Here is a 19,773-nt window from a genome sequence, read left to right on the forward strand (position 1 = left end):
GAACACAAGCCATTTTACAACTTCCGTCAAGTTACACGCTCAAGATGAAAGTTAATAGCATTCGCACTAGTTTCTCTCATTGGCATATATAACCGCCACTCACGCACTCTACTATGATCATACAGGCACACGTGATCTTTGGACCGAGATTGACGCAACAAGTGTGTGACCTTAGGTGCCCTTACCGTTCTGATATCGGGTCTGGCGAGGGCCAGTCTTGCGGTAGTGTTGGCACGTCGCCAGAGCGTGATGCGTATACGGCAATTAGCCTGCTATCTAAACCTATTATAACTGCCGAATCTCTCTTGTTCTCTTTGGTCAACGTTAACGTTGCATCGGAGTAACAGCCGTTGCATAAGATATGTCTTTGGACACAACTAAATGAACTTATAGGCGAGATATTACCCTTAAATACGCGAACACGACCTTAAACGCTTACGTTCCGGCGACGTGCTGGATTGGGGTCTACTGGAACTACGATGGCTTCGATTCAGCCAGGAATAAACTAGAGTCTGTCAGTCTTTGCCAAATTCTTGGGGAAGTTGCAGGTTCACGCCTTCACAGTCCCGTCACTGAATGACAAGGGTAGTATAGTATAGCGCATGTGCCCAGGATCACGAGATCCATTGTATTATGTTCTCCAACCCAGAAAAATTTGACTAATTGGAATTTTCGACTGAGTCGCTCAGTCCTCTTCAGCCGTGTGACCCAATCGCTCTAGACACGTGACTTAATGCACGTGTGACATCAGCAATGCGATCCTGCGCAATCCATTGACGCGGAGATGTAGCGTTGACCTCGTGAGGTCAGTCTTGTTTGCAAACCTCGTCACGGTCTCGTGCGAGTCGTGTGCAGTTGCCCAATAAACGTTGCTCGATAAACCTGCACCATGTCTCGTCTAGCGTGGGCCAGTCTCGTGGTAGTGTTGGCCGCGGTTGGACTGGGGGTCTACTGGAACTACGATGGCTACGATCCAGGTAAGATACAAACTTCTACTGTTCTTATGTAGTCAATGCCAGTTTATAGGAACTGTATTGACGCAACAACAAGTACAGCGACCTTTGTACCGTCAGCACCTCACCTCAGCAGAGCTCACCTATCCCTATGTTACTGCCAACATGATGAAATCATTTCCTGAAGTTTGACTCGAATACAATATGTAAGTTATTGCTTATTGGTAGGAAACTGAATTTGAGAATGAGTAATTGCAAAGTCCTATTTAGTAATATCCAACATGTTAAGGAGCGTTTAAGTTATGTGGAAAGATTCAATCCTACGATGTTGGTTGATGAATAAATTTAGTTCAACATAACGTTACATTCAACCGAAAATATCAAATCACGCGACTTCGATTGTTTAATTTCTGTCGCAGACGATTTCTCAAGACTTTCTTTTTACACCATTTTATAGGATTATTCTCAGGGTTAGGGTTGATAGGATCATGAGTTGTTATTCACAAGAGTATCGGAGAACATCCAACCAATAGTGCCAGAAAATCATTATTGTCAGGAACATCCTGTCAATAGCCTCGGCCATTCTACAATGACAAGGGAGAAAACTCTAAAAAGACAACTTACTTTTTTTTCCAGAGTCTCTGCGGGGGGCCACTGTCGTCATCACAGGCTGCAGTACCGGTATCGGCGAAGAGATGGCGTACCAGTACGCCCGGCTGGGAGCAAAGATCCTCATCACAGCCAGGAGGGAGAATAGGCTGAAGGAGGTGAGAATACATTATGTGTATGACTACGTATATTTTCAGTAGCGTTTGTGTGTCTGTGTGTCTGTCGGTGAACAAGATAACTCAAGAACAGCTGGGTAGATTGATTTCATATTTGGTGTGATGGTTGGGTGTGACAAACAAACAAAAACTGGAAATTATTAGATTTTGGGCCTCCTAGCGGCTTCCAGGTACTGCAGCGGAACAGTTTTGATATCCTGTGTTCTGGACATGTTATTGTCACGAATTAAGTGGATTCAAGGAAATAAGTGATATAAATTTAGGCCCCCTAGCAAGCAGTGTAAGAATTACAGGGACGTTTTTGTCAAAATTTTCCAAAGAGAATAACTGAAGAAGGGAATGACAGATTTTCATGATTTCTATTATATAGGTAGCTTCGACGAAGATACACAGAATTGAATACAAGTTATGCAAAGTAGGAGGATATTTGCATAATTTGGGAACTGCAATGGCGTTTCTGTCAATACATTCCAAAGGGGAAAACTGAAGAAAGGAAAGACGGATTTCCATCATTTTAGGCATGCAGGTAGCTTAGGCAGAGATATAAACAATTAGATACATATTATGCAAATAATAAATGAATTTGCATTATAAATTAGTAAATTTTATAAGTCCATTGTTTTTTATAACTGGACTTCAATAAATGTAACACATGTAATTCATGGCAGTTGGAACATAAACTGATTTGCGTAATTAATAGAAAGATGGCGAAACCGCTGAACGCGAAATTATGGGAATCGTATGCTTGTAACGTGTGTACGTTAGCTGAAGTTGAACATCGCCATGTATAGATTATGAAAATGTGTAAGTAATTTGCAATTGCATAAAATCTGTAAAAGCCCAAGTTATTTCATGGAGGTATGAGGTCGACGAACTCTAGTTTATAATTCTTTGTACGTATGGTACCCGTGCTATCACATTTGTCATACTAACATCAAAATCGACATTTGGATTCTTAAAATTCTATATCTAATTTACCCCCAATTGCCATGCATTGTTGGGAAACATCTGTAGTTTTTTCCCACACAATTCGCTTCCCTCAGGTCGTAGCGAAGGCGAAGTCTCTGGGTGCCCAGGAGGCGCACTACGTGGCCGGGGACATGGGGAAGGCGGAGGACTGTGAGAGAACCATTCAAACAGCCAAGGAGAAATTCGGTAGGCCCTTACTTACATACATCATGGCCAAACATACAATAAGATTCATACATACGTACATACATGTGGCCAAACGCGTAGACAAAGAAGCCACGTCAAACACATAACCGTATGGTAAAAAGCATCTTTAATCCACTCCAGGTCGGCTGGACTACTTGGTGCTGAACCACGTGGGATCCAGTTTCAAGTCTATAAAACAGAAATTCCTTGAGGGCAAGTCGTGGGACGAGGACCCGGATGTGGACTACTTCGTGGACTTCTTAAACATCAACCTGGTCAGTTACGTCCGGCTGGCCTCCCTGGCCCTGCCTCTGCTGAAGGAGAGCAAAGGACACCTCGTGGTGGTGTCTTCTGTTTCGGGTAAGATTTTTTTTGTCTTGTTAAAGCCATAGACTACACCACATGAGACTGTCTGATTCAGCTGGTAATATTTTTCTGAATCCAAGAACGTTATTTTATTGGCAATTTGGCCTTGAACCTAGACTAGGCAGCAGGTGCATTATACAGTATCAATACTCTGATAACCCCCCGAATACCCTCCAGGTGTAACATGTTATATCCTGAACAGCCATTAGACAGACTTCAATTTGGCGGCTCTTAAGAAACCTTGGGTTTAGCTTTTAAATTTTTATTTGCAATTTGTTTCTGGATACTTGTTTATCGACTTATAGTTATGTAATGGTATTTTCCGCTTGCTTTGGGTCAAAAATGGACTTTGATCTTTTTTAATCATCCCATTGAAACTCATACTTAAGACTTGTAAAAAAGGGAATCTTATCGTCTTTGCGTTCACACTCGGTTTCGATCGGATTGGATTCGTTCCTTTTCTCCCAATCTATCTCCCGGAGGTGGATCGCAAAAAAAAACGATCCAGGGAAAACCAATCGGATTGGGAGCGTTTACACTGCAAAAATCAAGCGGATTCGGGTCATTTCTATCGTATTCAGTGTTTAATCCGATTTGTTGTTGTTTTTGTAAATGGGGTCCCTTCTCTTCTATAGGAAAATTCCCACAGAATAAACTAACCTACTACAGCTGTGCGAAGTTCGGTCTGGACGGGTTCTTCAGCTCCCTCCGTGTGGAACTGATGAAGGCTCAGCAGGACGTGTCCGTCACCCTCGCCGTGCTGGACCTCATCGCCACTCCAGCTGTCATCGATATATTTCAAGTATGTTGAAATGTCTGGTCACTTTTTATCACTTTTTGTCACAAGATGTTTCCGTCGATTACTGCAAACGTTGTTTTTTTTAACAGGTTTTGTACGCTCCTTGATCGTGATTTTTGTTTGTTCGTTTGTTTCAGACAGTACCAGATGGTGAAAAGACTCTGAAGGGTGCCGCTCCGGTGGATGAAACCGCCAAAGCCATCATCCGGGGAGGGGCGACCCGCGCCAGGGAGATCTACTATCCCTTCCACGTTTGGCCTATCACAAAACTCATATCTCTGCTGCCGCAACTGAGTGAATACTATGACTTAGCGAAATGATTTAATGAGAAGAACTGAGTTTTACTTCACCCCGGAGGAAATTAGGCATTTTTCTCAACTGTTGAGAAAAATGCTTAATTTCCTCTGTGGCAAACTTGCCATCCTGAACTGATCAAAAGATATATATGTGGACTTGTCTCACTCGTTCCCGTTTAATGTATGATCATGACGTTAAGTTAAAATGACCGCTTTCCTTCGGTCTATACGGTGCTATAAAGCACTGTAGGTTCCTATAACCGCCTGCATAAACAACCTACCTCGGCGACCCCGTTTGTTTATTTGGTGGTTATAGGAACTACAATGCTTTATAGACCCGAGGGTGGGTCATTAACATATACAATAGAACATCAATCTAAAATTAGAGTATCTTTTATCATTAATTATGCAACTTAGGTAATATTTGCATAACCTTCATCTATTTTTCAGTTAGATATGTTGCATTTTTCAATAGTCTTATCATTGAATTGAGTGGGTTGAAAACAATTCCCCTTTAATTATGCAAATGAGATTCTGATTGGCATCATTACCATTTCATTATATCAAGTAGTACTTTTAAGTACATATCCACATATCACAAACAAGTTGTATACAGGTTAGGCTGTATCACTTTGTGTTTTGACCAATGTCTTAAATTTTGATCATTAATCATTCAAATTAGGTGGCCCAAAATCAAATCATTTCGAGATTTCACACATATCTACCTACCTGCCGACATGAAGACAATCCATCCGGGCATTCTCGACGTATCGTGTCCACGAATAAACACAGAGAACTACGCTCAGAAAAACATAATCTATTCTCAAAGTTAACAAATTGGACTCATCGGAATTTTCGACTGAATCGCTAAGTCATGTTCAGCTCTCTAGCCAAATGACCCCCAATCACTCTGGACACGTGACTTCATGCACGTGTGACGTCAGCAATAGCAACCTGAGCACATCATGACGCCGAGACGTTGACCTCTTGAGGCCGCGCGTAGCTGCTCGATAAACCTGCATCATGTCGCATCATGTCATGTACTCATGTTGGTAGAACATAGGGATAGGTGAGGTCAGCTGACGTGAGCCGTGCTGGCGGTACAAAGGTCGCTGTACTTGTTGCTGCGTCAATAGGGAAAATGTATGTAAATACGCATATGAGAAAAAATGCCATGTAGTGGAAAGAAGTTACGTTTACGTTGTACGGTTTTGAAAGATAAATTTTAACGTTATGGACATGTAAATGCAACAAAATTCAGGCTTGTTTAACCCTATCCAGACTGGGGGGGGGGCTAAAAGTGCCCGCGGCAACTTTGACATCGTATTACTGCCAAACGATGTATGCTACGACTACCAAACTTGGTGACTTTTCCTAAAATTTTGTTGGGAACAATTTTATACTAATGGTCAAAGTTTATCATTTTTCATGTTGCCATGGCAACGGGTTTCTGACAGGCATTTTATGCAAAAATCATTAATTTTTTTAAAACAATGATATTTCTCAGGTTTTCTTGCACAACTACACTATGTTTCCTACATGTTTAACATTATATGTAATTAGATGTAACTTTCCTGATTTAATATTCATAATTTATGCTAATTTGATGACGTAATCAGTCAAAATCCAAGATGGCGGACTATATCACTATTTCAGGTTTCAGCAGGCTTTTTTGCCATTAAAATCGTCAATACCTGACATTTTCTTTATCAGAAACATTTAGATTAACGTTTCTAGTCTATTTTCAGTGTTCTTTGGGGTCATAAGTGGAAAAAAAGGATTTTCAAAAATTTCAAAATGGCCGATCCAAGATGGCGGATCCCAAGGGATCGCTAACAACAAATGACGTCACTCTATGGCGTCATTTTGACGTCAACGTACTTACCATTGACGTTGTATGCATTGCATACCTTAAAATGAATAATACAAACCGTTTTGTTTAATACCTTTAGATATTACGGGAATTCCCTATTTAGCCAATAAAATCACATCGATGACGTCATAATTACGTCATATTACGTCATAACGTCACCAAAATTACAGGAATTATAAAACTTGACGTGAATATCACTCCCTGCAAATTTCGTGATGATACATCATACCGTTCGGAAATTATGAGGGGGGGGCCGAATCAGCCCCCCCCCAGTCCCAGATATACCAAAAAAGCCCAGTCTGGATAGGGTTAAGCCTGCAGGTTGTGTAAATAAAGATCAATCAATCAATCATCAATCAATACAGCTTCTATATGCTGGCATTGACTAAATGAAAACTTTTAGTAGTTTGAATTTTACCTGGATCGAAGCCATCGTAGTTCCAACACTACCACGAGACTGGCCCAGCACGTTTGCAAGTGCAATTTGTGTATGTTCTGCTAGAGGGCCCCTTCCTGAGAGGGTGAATTCTCTTATGTCTCTGATCTCTTTTAAACCAGTTACTCCTTTTTTCTCGAGATAAAAGCAGGACCAAAAACGCTGATGGTGTGCTAAGATCGTTTTATTTCTATAGTAAGTAGGGTAGTGCAGCTAACAAATACGTATGCAACATGACACTCAAACTTAAAAGTAGATAGATATAAAAAGTGACTTTAATGTAGTAAGACATTTTCGTGAAAAAAAGGTAGATACAGAAACATCAGAAATACATTCATTGCCGATTAGAAATTATTAGAAAATCGTTAAAGCTATAGCATGTCAGTGTCTGATTACGCCTACAGTAGATAGAATGGATTAAAGCACTGATGTCCATTGGCATCTTATCTTTCATACTATTTAACAAAGGCGTCGCTGCCATCTTTGCTAAAAGCTTCAACAACAATACAGTCCTTGTGAGTAAGGACATTTTAAACACCTATTAGTAAAGTATTTAGTTGGTGATACTACAACTTGAATTCTTGACATATATGACATGTATAGCATGTACTGGTATTACGTCAGTTATTGCGTCAGTATATACTTTACTATTCTACTCTGGGTGCAAAATAATGCTTTGAATCCATGTAAGATTCAGAATATGATACAGACAAATCACATTGAAAAGACTTGATATCACATATTTAGCACACAACATATCAACCTAATCGTTTTATGTAACACGAAACCTTTTATTTACTTTTGGTTTTTATTTCTCCACAGGAAGTGGTAGGTAATCACAGTATCATCCAGGTTTTGTCAAAATACTAGAGAACGTCCTTCTGTCTTTGCATTCATAAAATCCCTCAAGTGTTCTCATACGGAGTGTATATTTACCACAGGTAACCTACTTTCTATTTCACGGGACTAAGATTGAGGTACAACGGTATCGACTGATGGAAGTGCCCCCGGTATGTTACATTGTTGACCTCATGGCTCAACGCTGGTACGTTGCTACACGATTCGCAAGTCATTTATTGATCCTTCTTACATCATTGCTCTGCTGACTTTCTCGTTATTTGAAGATATTAAAGTAAATAGATATGTGCAAAAAGCAGCTTGAACTTAGCAGACTGTTGATCAAATTTGCGCGTAAAAGTATTGAGTGATTAAAGAAAAGAAATCTCAAAGTAGTTATAGATAAATCATTCTTACACTAATACTCGAATCTGAATGCTCAACTAGTCGAATCTAAATGCCATAAAATGAAGAAATATGCAACAACGGTCGCTTAAATACATTTATATAAATACTCCTTTACAACGTCACATCTTTAGTCCATTGCCTATATTCCTTACAATTCATTTGTCATAACAAAATTCAAGCATAAAGACATATGATAGGACAAAGTTATGCCAGCTCTTACTTTAAGAGTTATGTACTTGACATTTATAAATGACAATGACGCCTATGAAGTTAAGTGGGGAGATTATTTGCTCCCTTACTATTAACGAATATAAAGTACCCTTAGTTCTACACACAAATTTTATTAATAGTAAACCTTTCTATATATATAGTACCTGATTGACTCCTTAGTTATTGAATTTGCTGATAAAATTTGTCAATAAAGTTGCAAAGTTTCAATTCTATCCCAACAGGTAACACAACAATTTCTTGGTCATATAATTCAAACTTGCCGAAATGTTTTGGATATTTTTCCAAAGTTCTGCAATTGCAACCTTTGGTTGTTGTTGACGTATTGTTGGTTTAGGCATATGTGTAATTTCTACTATCAATTTATCAGTATCGGGGTAATATCCTCAGGTTTTCTTTGGGTGGTATTTGTTTACACCTAACACACACACACACACACACACACACACACACACACACACACATACACACACACACACACACAAACACGCGCTCAACCTTCAAAGAACCAGGGTAGTTTTTTCCTTAATCATTTTTTTCATAGATCAAATGAGAACCAGCAGCTGCTGTTTTCTCATCACCTGCCCCATAAATAATCTGAGAAGCCGAAGACTCTAGTTTCTCACTATCATTACTGTAGATTGATTGAGATGCAGCGGATACTGCGTTCTCATCTTCATTCTCATAGATAAAGTGAGCAGAAGCATATAAAACTGGTATTCTCATGGGTGCCATGATAAGTAGCAGACTCTGGGTTCTTCAACTGTGCAGAATCATGCATTGTAATGTCCTTGTCGGTATTCTCATAGATGATATGAGAAGTACCATGTGCTGATTTCTTCTCATTGTCATCCTCAAGGTAGAAATGAGAAACAGCAGCTACTGCTTTCTGATGCCCATCGCCATTGATTAATTGAGAGGAAGCGGTAACTTCTTTTTCGTCCTTTCCATGAATGATATGAGAGGTAGCAGCTACTGCTTCATCTGCTAGTACAGAACTGCCCTGCCCAGCCTCATGACCAGCCTCATCTTTCCCATACACGATATTTACTAGTTCATGGACTGTCAACGGCTTATGGACTGCTTTCACCCCTTCAGCGTCTGTAGAAGGGTTTGTCTGGTCCTCAGGACCATCGTTAGTACTTGTTGTCTTACATGAAGCCATGGCTATGAGGGATTCTGGGTCTTCATATTCATTCTCAGGTATGTTTTCCTGTTCGTTTAGACCTGCAGCACTGCGGGTTGCCTCTGGGTTTAAGGATCTACCCTGGTCTGTTGGGCCATGGTAGGAACTGTTTACCATGTCGTCTGTATTGTTGGCATTGCCTGTCGGGGCTGCGATTATAGGGGCCTTTTTATTTTTTCGCCTCCACCAAAGTGCAAGGACAAGAGCAAGGTTAGAAATTCCGCCAAATATACCGAGACCAATAACAGCTGGCTTATAGCCCTCTGTGTTGCCAAGGGGAGAAAGGGTTGGCACTAGAGGCGAAGCATTGAAAGAGAGCGAAACAGATTGCTTATTTGCATTTCCAAGTGGAAAATAAGTTGACACTAGAGGCGAAACAGTGAAAGGGGGCGAAGCAGATGCGACGGTTTGGACATCAACAAACACTGTGGCTGATGCCGAGCCAACAGGATTCGACGCAATACAAATGTACTGACCAACATCTATTGCAGTAACATTTGTTATAGTGGTGGTGCCATTCACTCCCACAGTCACCCTCCCACTTGACTCAGCAGTTGCAATTTGTCCGTATGGGAGAGTGACAGCGACATGGGGAGGAGGTATACCTGAAGCTTTGCATACCAAATGCAGAGTCTCCCCCTGCTCTAGTGTGTTGTCGCTTATCTTGAACCCCACAATCGATGGCTTTTTTAACATCATGCCGCCAGACTGCGCGGCATATGCTACAGTTGTGACATCAAATATCTCTGCAGTGACAGTTGATGTGTCTGGCTTGACCGATGTCGGGGTTTCTACCTCAACAAACACCGTGGCTGACGCCGAGCCGACAAGATTTGTTGCAATACAGATGTACTGGCCAGCATCTGCTGCAGTAACATCAGTTATGGCGATGGTACCATTCACTCCCACAGTGACCCTCCCACTTGACTCAGTAGTTGCATTCAGTCCAGATGGGAGGGTGACTGTGATGTCTGGTTTAGGTATCCCTGAAGCTTCACAGATCAAATGCAGAGTTTCCCCCTGTAACAGTGTATCTTTGTTTCTTTCACAATTCAGAATCTTTGCCTTTGGGCTTTCACAGACCAGGTCGTCAGGGTTTATATTATCAAGAGTTTTGTTTCGGAGGCCGAAAGGTTCTTGACAGGTATATCGGAATTCTTCAGATGGAGGGTAATACATCAGCAACGTTTTCCTGACAGCTGCCATTCTACAGTCACAGTGCAAGGGGTTTCCTAATAGCGATACAGTTTTAAGCTTGGGCAAATTTGAGAATGTACCAGGATGAATGCTAGTTAAGAGATTTTCTCTCATGAGTATGGTACAGAGATTGGGTAAGTTTGAGAAGGCCCCAAGTTCAATTAAGTGTATTTGATTATAGTCGAGCGCCACCACCTTGAGTATAGGTAAATCTGAGAATGTGCCAGACTTAATGTCGGTTATTTGGTTGTCGTCCAGCCACAACGTTATGAGAAGAGATAGATTTGTAAAAGTGTTTGGAAGGATGTTAGTTATTTTGTTGTGTGACAAGTGCAAATAAGAGAGCTGATGTAGATTTGATATTGTACCGGGGTCAATACTAGTCAGGCTGTTGTTTTTCAATTCCAAAGTCATGAGTTTTTGCAGTTTCGAGAATGTACCGGGTTCAATGTAAGTTATCTTGTTGCATTCTAGGAAGAGGTGTTCGAGCTGTAATGGACCTGAAAATGTTCCTGTCTGAATGTAAGTTAACTCGTTAAGTCCCAAACATAAAGTTTTCAATTTCGGGTACTTTGAGAAGTCAGCCTGATTCAAGCTTGAGATGTAATTTTCCTGCAAGTTAAGCCGAGTGCTGGATGTAGGCAGGTCCTGAGGAACACTGCCGCGGGGAAAGTCATCGCGGCGAGACGAGCAGCCACTGCCTCGGGCTGCGGCCGGTCCAGTCTCCCTCAAAATGATGAGCAGAAGAACCAGGAATGCATTCAGCTTGTTTGCCATTTTCTGTATTTGAAAACAGAGTTACACTGTAATACTGAAAAACTGAAAATATTGTTTTCCTAATATAATAATGAAGCACGTTGCCCATAGAAATTGTTTATTCATATATTTTGTATGTTGTGGGGAGACAACATACAGAGATGAGTGATCACCTGTTTTGTGTTCCCTCCATTCTGTACTGGAGAAGTTGAATAACTATAAGTAAGAAGTCCCATAACTAAAAGCAATAGATAAAAATGTGACGGAGAATGCAGGATATTTTAGTAGACTGCTAACCCATATAAAGCACACTTGTCGTGTACAAGGGACTTCTTTCTTCAGTTTCCTTCACAGTGCCACACCCTTACATGCATAGCAGATATAGAATTTCTTTGACCAACAATAACAGAAAGTAATCAGTCTGTGGTCGAATATGAATAACTTATGTCGGCTTGCTGAAAGCCAGTCCGACATATTTTCATGATTGCTGATTCTCAGAATGATGGTACCATTCACTCCCACAGTAACTCTCCCACTTGACTCGAGCTCAGTCCCGCCTGCGCTTGGGCGTTATCCCTAATATTAAACCTCACAATTGTTGGCATTTTGAACACCATACCGCCAGACTGCGCGGCAGATGTTCCAGCTGTGACATCAAATATCTCCGCAGTAGTGAATTGCTGATATGATTTTCAGTTACAATAGTACCCAAACAAAAATCAGACCCACCTGTTTTTATTTAGAATCTTCCTTCCGCCGAGTGACTTGTGACAGTTCAGCACTGACTATCGGACACAAACTCCTCTCCTGGTCGTACCTGTAAAACAAAGGAAACCAAATTTAACTTTAAGGCAGACCAACCCTTCTTAAGGGAGCTGTCTTCCGTGGATTTCAATCTGAAAAAGTCATAACTTATCATTGAAAGAACATATCCCTTCTACGTTCCTGATTCACTCTAATATAGGAGACAGACAGAGCCACAGTCGCCACAATGTGCGAGTGGATAACCACGCCCGGACCTCTTCATTAGCGTCTGGGTTTAAAGCAGTCGCCATATGGAGCATGTTTTTATTAATCTTAATACATATGGGTAGTGTACAGATTGCTATATGCTTACGTGATAAACAAATGATGAAAGGACCCGACTCCGCCAATCAATGTTTTCCCAGGCTTATTTTCCAAGTGAAAGCACACCTGTACAAGAGTACTTTCTCCAAAAAGTAGGATCAGCATCTCAGACACATCGGTCTTCTAGGAAAAGTTAATGCTGAATATCTTCTATCAAAAATAACAACAACAAAAATAATCAGTCGCTGCTATAATATTAATAACCGATGTCGGTCTGATCAAAGCCAAACCGGCATATTTTCTGTTGATTTGCAGTTACAAACAGCAAGAAAATAGATAGAAAACCAACCTGCCTTTTCTCCGTAGATTTTCTTTACGATTTATCGTTGATTGGACGCCGAAAATGTTGTCCTCTCTGTGTCTAGTTTAGACTGAGGTACGCGACGGACGTAGAATTTGTCACCTGTTTAACGTGGGCGGACAGAAAGGCGCATCCGGCTTTGCAGATTTATTAGTGTCTAGGTGTGTGCAGTGTGTAGATTGCTGTTCTAATTTGCTCAGACAGTTACAAACGTTCAAAAGGACCCGACGCGGCCAAAACATTTTTCGTCTACAGGTATGCGGCGACACGTCCATTTTTGAACCAGCGTTGTGAATGTTTAACGTTATAGATGTTATAGATATTTCTGCAGCAGATTCTCACATTCCCAAGTGACCATGAAAAATGTATCTACTTCTCGTGTCGGTGCAACAGTTTCCAAGACAGAAAGCAGGACCAGAAACACAGATAATGTGCTACAATCTCTTTATTTTACTACTAGTTTGGCTAACTAACAATGACGCATACGATATGCGACTCTTTTCAGCTAGTAATTTCCACAGAAAGTCGTCCATGCATCTTCATCAACCAATTCAATCACTGATGGAAATCTCTGTAATTTTTTTTTCTTTTTGTTAACATGACTGTTTTTCTACAGGGGTGCATACTAAAAATACGATAACATCCTGAAATTGAGACTTTGTCAAACACTGCAGAACAAAAATCTGTTGGTCCGAAGAAATTTAAAAAAGAAACGTTTGTTATATTTCACCAAGAGTTAGAAAATTGGGAACCTGTAGCTGTTGTGTTCTTGGATTCATTGATCAAACTGTATACAAATGATATTTGTGCCGAATGAAGTAAGACAATGTTTGATTTGGTTTACGATTCGGGCTATGTGAGTTGCTAGTTTGGAAATTGATGTGAATCTGTCTCCGTCAGTTTTAGCACATAATCCTTTTTATATTGATAACGATAATTTACATCCACTTTTTGGGACTGTTGTAGCAGTGTTATCAATGGTGCTTGTTTCTAAATTTTTATTGTCAAGGATTATTTGGCATCATTCATATATGATCGGAGAAAAGGGAGATACTAGTTTCTCACTGTTATTTTCTGTAGATAAACTGACAAATACTCGATACTTCTTTCTTCCTCTTCATTGCCATAGATGACATGAGATTCAGCAGATGCCACTCCCTCCTCGTAGTCATTTTCACTAATGGCATGAGAAGCATTCCCATAAGTGATCTGAGAAAAAGCAGATTCTCGTTTCTCATGGTTGTTTTTGTAGATAAATTGACACGCACTGGGTATTGCTTTTCCATCTTCATTGCCATAGATGGCACGAGATGCGACAAATAGCCCTTCATCCTCGTCGTTGTTCTCATTGACGACTTGAGAAACAGCAGATTCTGCTTCATCATCGTTATTGTCAGAGATACGCTGAGAAGAACCGTGTGAAACTGCTTCTTCCTCATCGGTATTATCGCAAGTAACCTGAGGAGTATCACACACGTCTTCATCCTCATCGTCTTTCTCCTGGACAGACTGAGAAGTAGCGGCTACTACTTCCTCCTCCTCGTTATCATTCTCATAGTGAGACTGAGAAGTAGCGGCTACTATTTCCTCCTCGTTATTATTCTCATAGCCAGACTGAGAAGAAGCAGCTACTATTTCCTCCTCGTTATCATTCTCATAGACAGACTGAGAAGTAGCAGCTGCTATTTCCTCCTCGTTATCATTCTCATAGACAGACTGAGAAGTAGCGGCTACTATTTCCTCCTCGTTATCATTCTCATAGACAGACTGAGAAGTAGCTGCTACTTTTTCCTCCTCCTCGTTACCATTCTCATATATAGACTGAGAAGCAGCAGCACCTTCCCCTACTACATTGTAATTCTCGTAAACGTGTGCTTGTTGCCCAGCGTCGCCATCACGATCACGCATGTACCTAATGTTAGTTAGATCGGTGCCTGCCAACGGGCTGTGGACTTGCACAGACGCCAGTGCACGTACTGAGGCAGGTGCTGGGTGTAAATGGGCCCTTTTTCTCTTTAGTACGTTACAAAGTATAAAGGCAAGAGCAGAAATAATCATAACCACAGCGAATGCACCAACATGAATACCAATGTGAACATTGCTTACGGTATTGCCGACTGTTGGATATTTGAACACGATACCATCAGACTGTGCGGCAGATGTTGCAGCTGTGACATCAGAGATTTCCACTGTAGTGGATGTGTCTAGCTTGTCTTTTGTTGGTGTTTCTACCTCTACAAACAGTGTGTCAGATGCAGTGCCACCTTGATTTGCTGCGATACAAATGTACTGCCCAGCATCTGCCGCAGTAACATTAGTTATGGTGATGGTACCATTCACCCCCATAGTCACCCTCCCTCCTGACTCATCAGTAGCATTCAGTCCAGATGGGAGGGTGACTGTCATGTCTGGTTTAGGTATTCCTGTAGCTTCACAGACCGCCTGGAGAATTTCCCCCTGCACCAATGTGCCACCTTTGCTCTTTTTAAAACTCACAATCTTTGAGCTTTTACAGATTAGATCTTTGGGGTTTATATAGGCAATCATTTTCCCATGGAGGTTGCTAGGTTCTTGACAAGTAGCTTTTTCATCTAATTTGAGCCAGTCGTACAGTTTCCTGGGAGGTGCCATTCTACAGTCACATTGCCAGGGGTTTTCAGATAGTGTAACCTTTTCAAGCTTGGGCAAATTGGAGATTGTACCAGGATAAATATTAGCTAGAAGGTTATTTCTTAGGCTTATGCTTTCAAGACTGGGTAGGTTTGAGAATGCCCCAGGTTGAATACCTCGTATTTGATTATCAGACAGCTCCAAAAGGTTGAGTTCAGGCAAATCTGAGAATGTGCCAGACCTAATGTGAGTTATCTGATTGTTGTCCAGCAACAACGTGCTGAGCTTTGTTAGATTTGTGAATGTACCTGGGAGGATGTTAGTTAGTTTATTATTATACAGTTCCAAACGAAAGAGCTCCCGTAGGTTAGAAAATGTACCGGGGTCAATCTTAGTTATCTGGGTTGTGGATAGGGACAACGTTTTGAGCTGTGATAGACCTGAAAATGTACCAGGCTGTATGTAAGTTAACTTGTTTGAGAACATCCGCAACTCTGTCAACTTTATGTACTTTGAGACGTCAGACCGACTCAAGCCTGCGATGGAATTGTATTGCAAGTTAAGTTGAGTGATGTTTGTAGGCAGGTCCTGAGGAACACTGCTGAGGCGTCTGCGGCTACAGTCACAGCGTGATGAACAGCTGCTGCTGCAGGCTGCACTTGGACCAGTTTCCCTCAGGCAGATGAGTAGAAGAACCAGGAGGGTCTTCAGCTTGTTTGCCATCTTCTATACATCAAAAGGAGTGATGCACTTAACTGTAATACAACTGAAAATATAGATCTCCTGATAACAGTGAACCAAATGATGTTCCCTATAAAAACATGTAAAATGTACATATATAGGTATAGTCGTGAATGTTCCCAAGTACATCAACGGGATAAAACATTTCACACAGTATGTATATTGAGAGCTTTGAGAGGAGCTAATGTCTGATTCATCAAGTTGTGAAATAAATAATTCATTTGAAAAATAACGAAGTTTTAAAAACAGATTGATCCTTGTTTTGAAGAGGGCTTGTCTATCGGCCAAGATGATGTAAATCCTACTTTTTTTAGCTGTCGTGTCCAAAAGAAAAGAAACAAAAAGCAAAATCGACAACGCAACATCGTTGGAGGACCTTTCCCGCCTTAAACATCAAGACTGCTCAGAATATTTGGCATGTAGTAGCTTAAGCTATAATTTAACGTCTTCCCCGTAACCGCGGCAATTGTCTGACTACCTAAGCCTTGATATTGAAAGCCAAACCTTGTGAGCAAAGAGATTAAGGTCTAAAAAGTTTTACCTAACATGTCATTTTGCTAGCAGAATATGTCTCCGTTTTCTGTTCCTTAGAGTCCAGGCTTTTAAATTCCAAAGACTTTCAAGACTGACGTAAAGCTAGTTGAGTTTCTCTTTCTTCATGAAGCGATATGTTTGCTATTGCACTTTGTAGTTGTTAAGTCTAGGTAATCTTTCTTACGTACTTTTATTCATTTTCTAAAGGCGGACGTTGGAAGCAAAGTAAGACTCAATCGTATCTTTTAGCCGAGCCTGGGGCTCTGATTAGTTTTGCCATCAGAAATTGTTTTCCGTACTTGCGCCACTATTTTCAAGCAAAGTAAGCAAGGCTTTTAAGTCTCTTGTGACCAAAGGTTCATGTTGGGTGGGTGTGGAATCCTCCAATTCACTCGTTTTCCTGTCGACAGTCTAATTCTGTCCTTGTTCCTTAAGGCGAAACCTCGGAACCAAAGGCTTAATAATGTTTTGGAGGAAAGGTGAGGGAGGGGAGTCCAATCTCGTGCGCAAAGTAAATAGGCTTAGCCGTCCCTTGTGGCCAAAGAGGGGACTAAGCCAGTAGCAGACAGACTGCTTTAATTAAGCTCCTTTCATATTTTCATGATTTCTCAAAATGCTGGATATCTTGAAAATCCAACTGGCTCTAGTAGCTTTACACCGCTTAAGTATTGCCTCCAAATTTTACGGACTGACTTGTTCTGGCTGACGAAACAGGAACTGCCAATTTGATTTTCTTTTTTGAAGGTGTTTGTACTCTACAAACACCTTCAAGCTTCCGCCCTGCCTTACCTGACTCAGACTTAAGATGCAGACAATTTACCCCCCTACTCCCCATGTCATCCAACACAGGGTGTGGCTACTCAACTAAATGCCGCGACGCTGCCAATGTTCACATTTTCCAGTATTGGTATATTTTCCTCACCGTGCTGGCTCCGCGGGCTCAGGTTAATGCCATACGATTTTCTTCCCCAAACTACAATGACAACACGCCATCTGGTTGTCACTGTTGCTAAAATTCAGCAATGTGAGAACTATGGGTGACAACAGTCACGTTCAAAATTCCCCAAATACCTACGCCCAAATCTGGCAAAATATTCATCCACGTGCCACAAAAATACAGATTCTTGATCTACCACTTGAAGTATCTTGCCCACAATTGCTGTCAAGACAAAAGCATTAGTCTTCGTTTTCTTGTTGATTTCAAGATAAGAGTAGCACCGACATAATAACCAGACCAACCTGTCGTCATGAATCTTCTATCCTCTGGACGAGTCAGCGCTTCCCCTTCAGTATCTCAAGACGCGGTCACTTCCGTCTGCAGTTTGTGTCGCACGATTTTCAGAAAGGCTGTTACAGAACCTCAGACTGAGTTCTAGTTCTCGCGCTGGGCGGAAGGAACCACGCCTGGGCCGCGTCATCAGCGTCTGGATCCCGTGCAGACGTCACTTGGAGCTTGCGCAGTGTGAGCTTGCTGGTTGACGAATGAAGTTCAGGCACAGGTCCTCTGTAAATTCATTTCGTCTTGGGAGGGTAAAGGCAGAGACGGGGACTTTGGTGCGTAGCGTTGCGTTGTTATATACTTGCTTAGCCAAGTCAGCGACGTGTAAGGAATGAATGAATTATTTGATAGAATTCAAACACACACACACACACACACACACACACACACACACACACACACACACACACACACACTTTAATGTTTGCTTTAATTCAAGTATTGTCTGTCTCTGTGTCTCTATATGTGTTCTTTTGCAGTGCACTTTAGAGGGCACCTGCCACATGAAGGGGTGAATTCTGCGATGTCGGATCACTTTTAGACTAGTAACTATTTTTGTCTCGAAAAGACAGGACCAGAAACGCAGATAGTGTGCTGAGATTGCTTTATTTCCATAGAAGGTGGGAGTAGTTCAGCTAAGAATGACGAAAGGAACAAGTGGGCGGGTGGAGGCGCGCATGCGTCTGGGCAGATTCATTAGCGTCTGGGTTCCGAGCAGACGTCACTTGGAGCATGCGCAGTATGTGGTCTGCCTGGAAGGCAAACTTATTTCCAAAAGGCTGACGTCACTAAAATTCTTTTCTCGGATAATTTTGCAGGAGTATTTTCGGGAAGTGGTGGGAATAACAGGGATGACGATAGGCTGTATGGTTTTTATAGGTCAGAATGGTTTTTATTTGTCAGAATGGTTTTTATTGGTCAGAAATTACCCGCAATGGCAGCCTTTCTAGCGCTGAATTGATGCAGGGTTTACAGGTTTCACATAATACACAACATATACATATACATATTTCATCCACACTTGTATGAATTAACCAAATCACCTGCGCTTCCGATATAATTTTATGTAAAAGGCGACAGTTGGGTGAGGCGCATCATGCTACGAACGACCGAAAGATCTAAGGGCCTTGTCACACTTGTGCGTATATTCAAGTGCGTACGAGTTGCGCATTTAACATTTTCTTTGGCTTTAAGTAAAGTTTGTGGGAAGTTGTTTTCTACTTTGACCCATCGTTGTGCAGCCTAGAGATCGAACCTAACAAATCACTTATTCGACTGCAAACTTAACCTTAACAAATAAATATACGCAGTCCATGCGGTCTATACGCACAAGTGTGAAGGAGGCTTTAGACAAGAAGATGTTTGACTTGAATTGACAAAAGTACACTATAGCTAAGTGCGTTTTGGCCGGCGCCAGCCCAGCGACGCAGAGAAATTTAGAGCACCATCATCCTGAGTATGTTTGCGTCAAAACCTGAGGGGTGAGGTCTGTCATCTATGATGCTTGTTGTAAAGCCCCCGTCACAAATAAGAAATTCATCTCGGCCGATGTGTTGGCGAGCTTCAAATGTGCATTTTCGGCCGAAGTACGGCCGACGTCCTGTCGATTATGCGGGCTTCGGGCGATTTTTAGAAATCAAAGTTGATCCAAATATTGCCCTTTTACAAGGTTAGTCGATACTGACTTCGTCCATGTCCAAGAGATGGTACCATCTCGGGAGATTTTTAGTGTTCGACAGACGTCACTCGAGATTTTCATTGAATAATACGGTCGACGCTCGGGCGATTTTGAAATTGGGCGAGCTTCGGGGGATCTACAAATTCGGCCGACGCTCGCATGAATTGTGACGCTGGCTTTAAGAGCAGTTCTGCCGATTCTTTCCACGTTTTGGAACGTTACATCGG

The 19,773-nt window shown here is 41.5% G+C and overlaps 2 protein-coding genes across 2 annotated transcripts; one reads left to right on the forward strand and one right to left on the reverse strand.

The window, feature by feature from the left end:
• The first annotated feature begins 835 nt into the window (after positions 1–835).
• On the forward strand, positions 836–4,510 carry LOC136436158 (hydroxysteroid 11-beta-dehydrogenase 1-like protein). The gene is made up of 6 exons (XM_066429938.1): positions 836–977; positions 1,590–1,720; positions 2,782–2,893; positions 3,035–3,253; positions 3,895–4,061; positions 4,196–4,510. Exons 1-6 carry the CDS (start codon positions 890–892, stop codon positions 4,376–4,378), a joined length of 900 nt encoding a protein of 299 aa, XP_066286035.1. The 5' UTR covers positions 836–889; the 3' UTR covers positions 4,379–4,510.
• A 9,247-nt stretch (positions 4,511–13,757) lies between these two features.
• Positions 13,758–14,612, reverse strand: LOC136437169 (RNA polymerase-associated protein LEO1-like). Its single transcript, XM_066431651.1, has one exon. The coding sequence runs from the start codon at positions 14,610–14,612 to the stop codon at positions 13,758–13,760; it is 855 nt and encodes a 284-aa protein (XP_066287748.1).
• Positions 14,613–19,773: the final 5,161 nt, after the last annotated feature.

This window comes from Branchiostoma lanceolatum, chromosome 6 (assembly GCF_035083965.1).
Source record: "Branchiostoma lanceolatum isolate klBraLanc5 chromosome 6, klBraLanc5.hap2, whole genome shotgun sequence".
NCBI classification, from domain to species: Eukaryota; Metazoa; Chordata; class Leptocardii; order Amphioxiformes; family Branchiostomatidae; genus Branchiostoma; species Branchiostoma lanceolatum.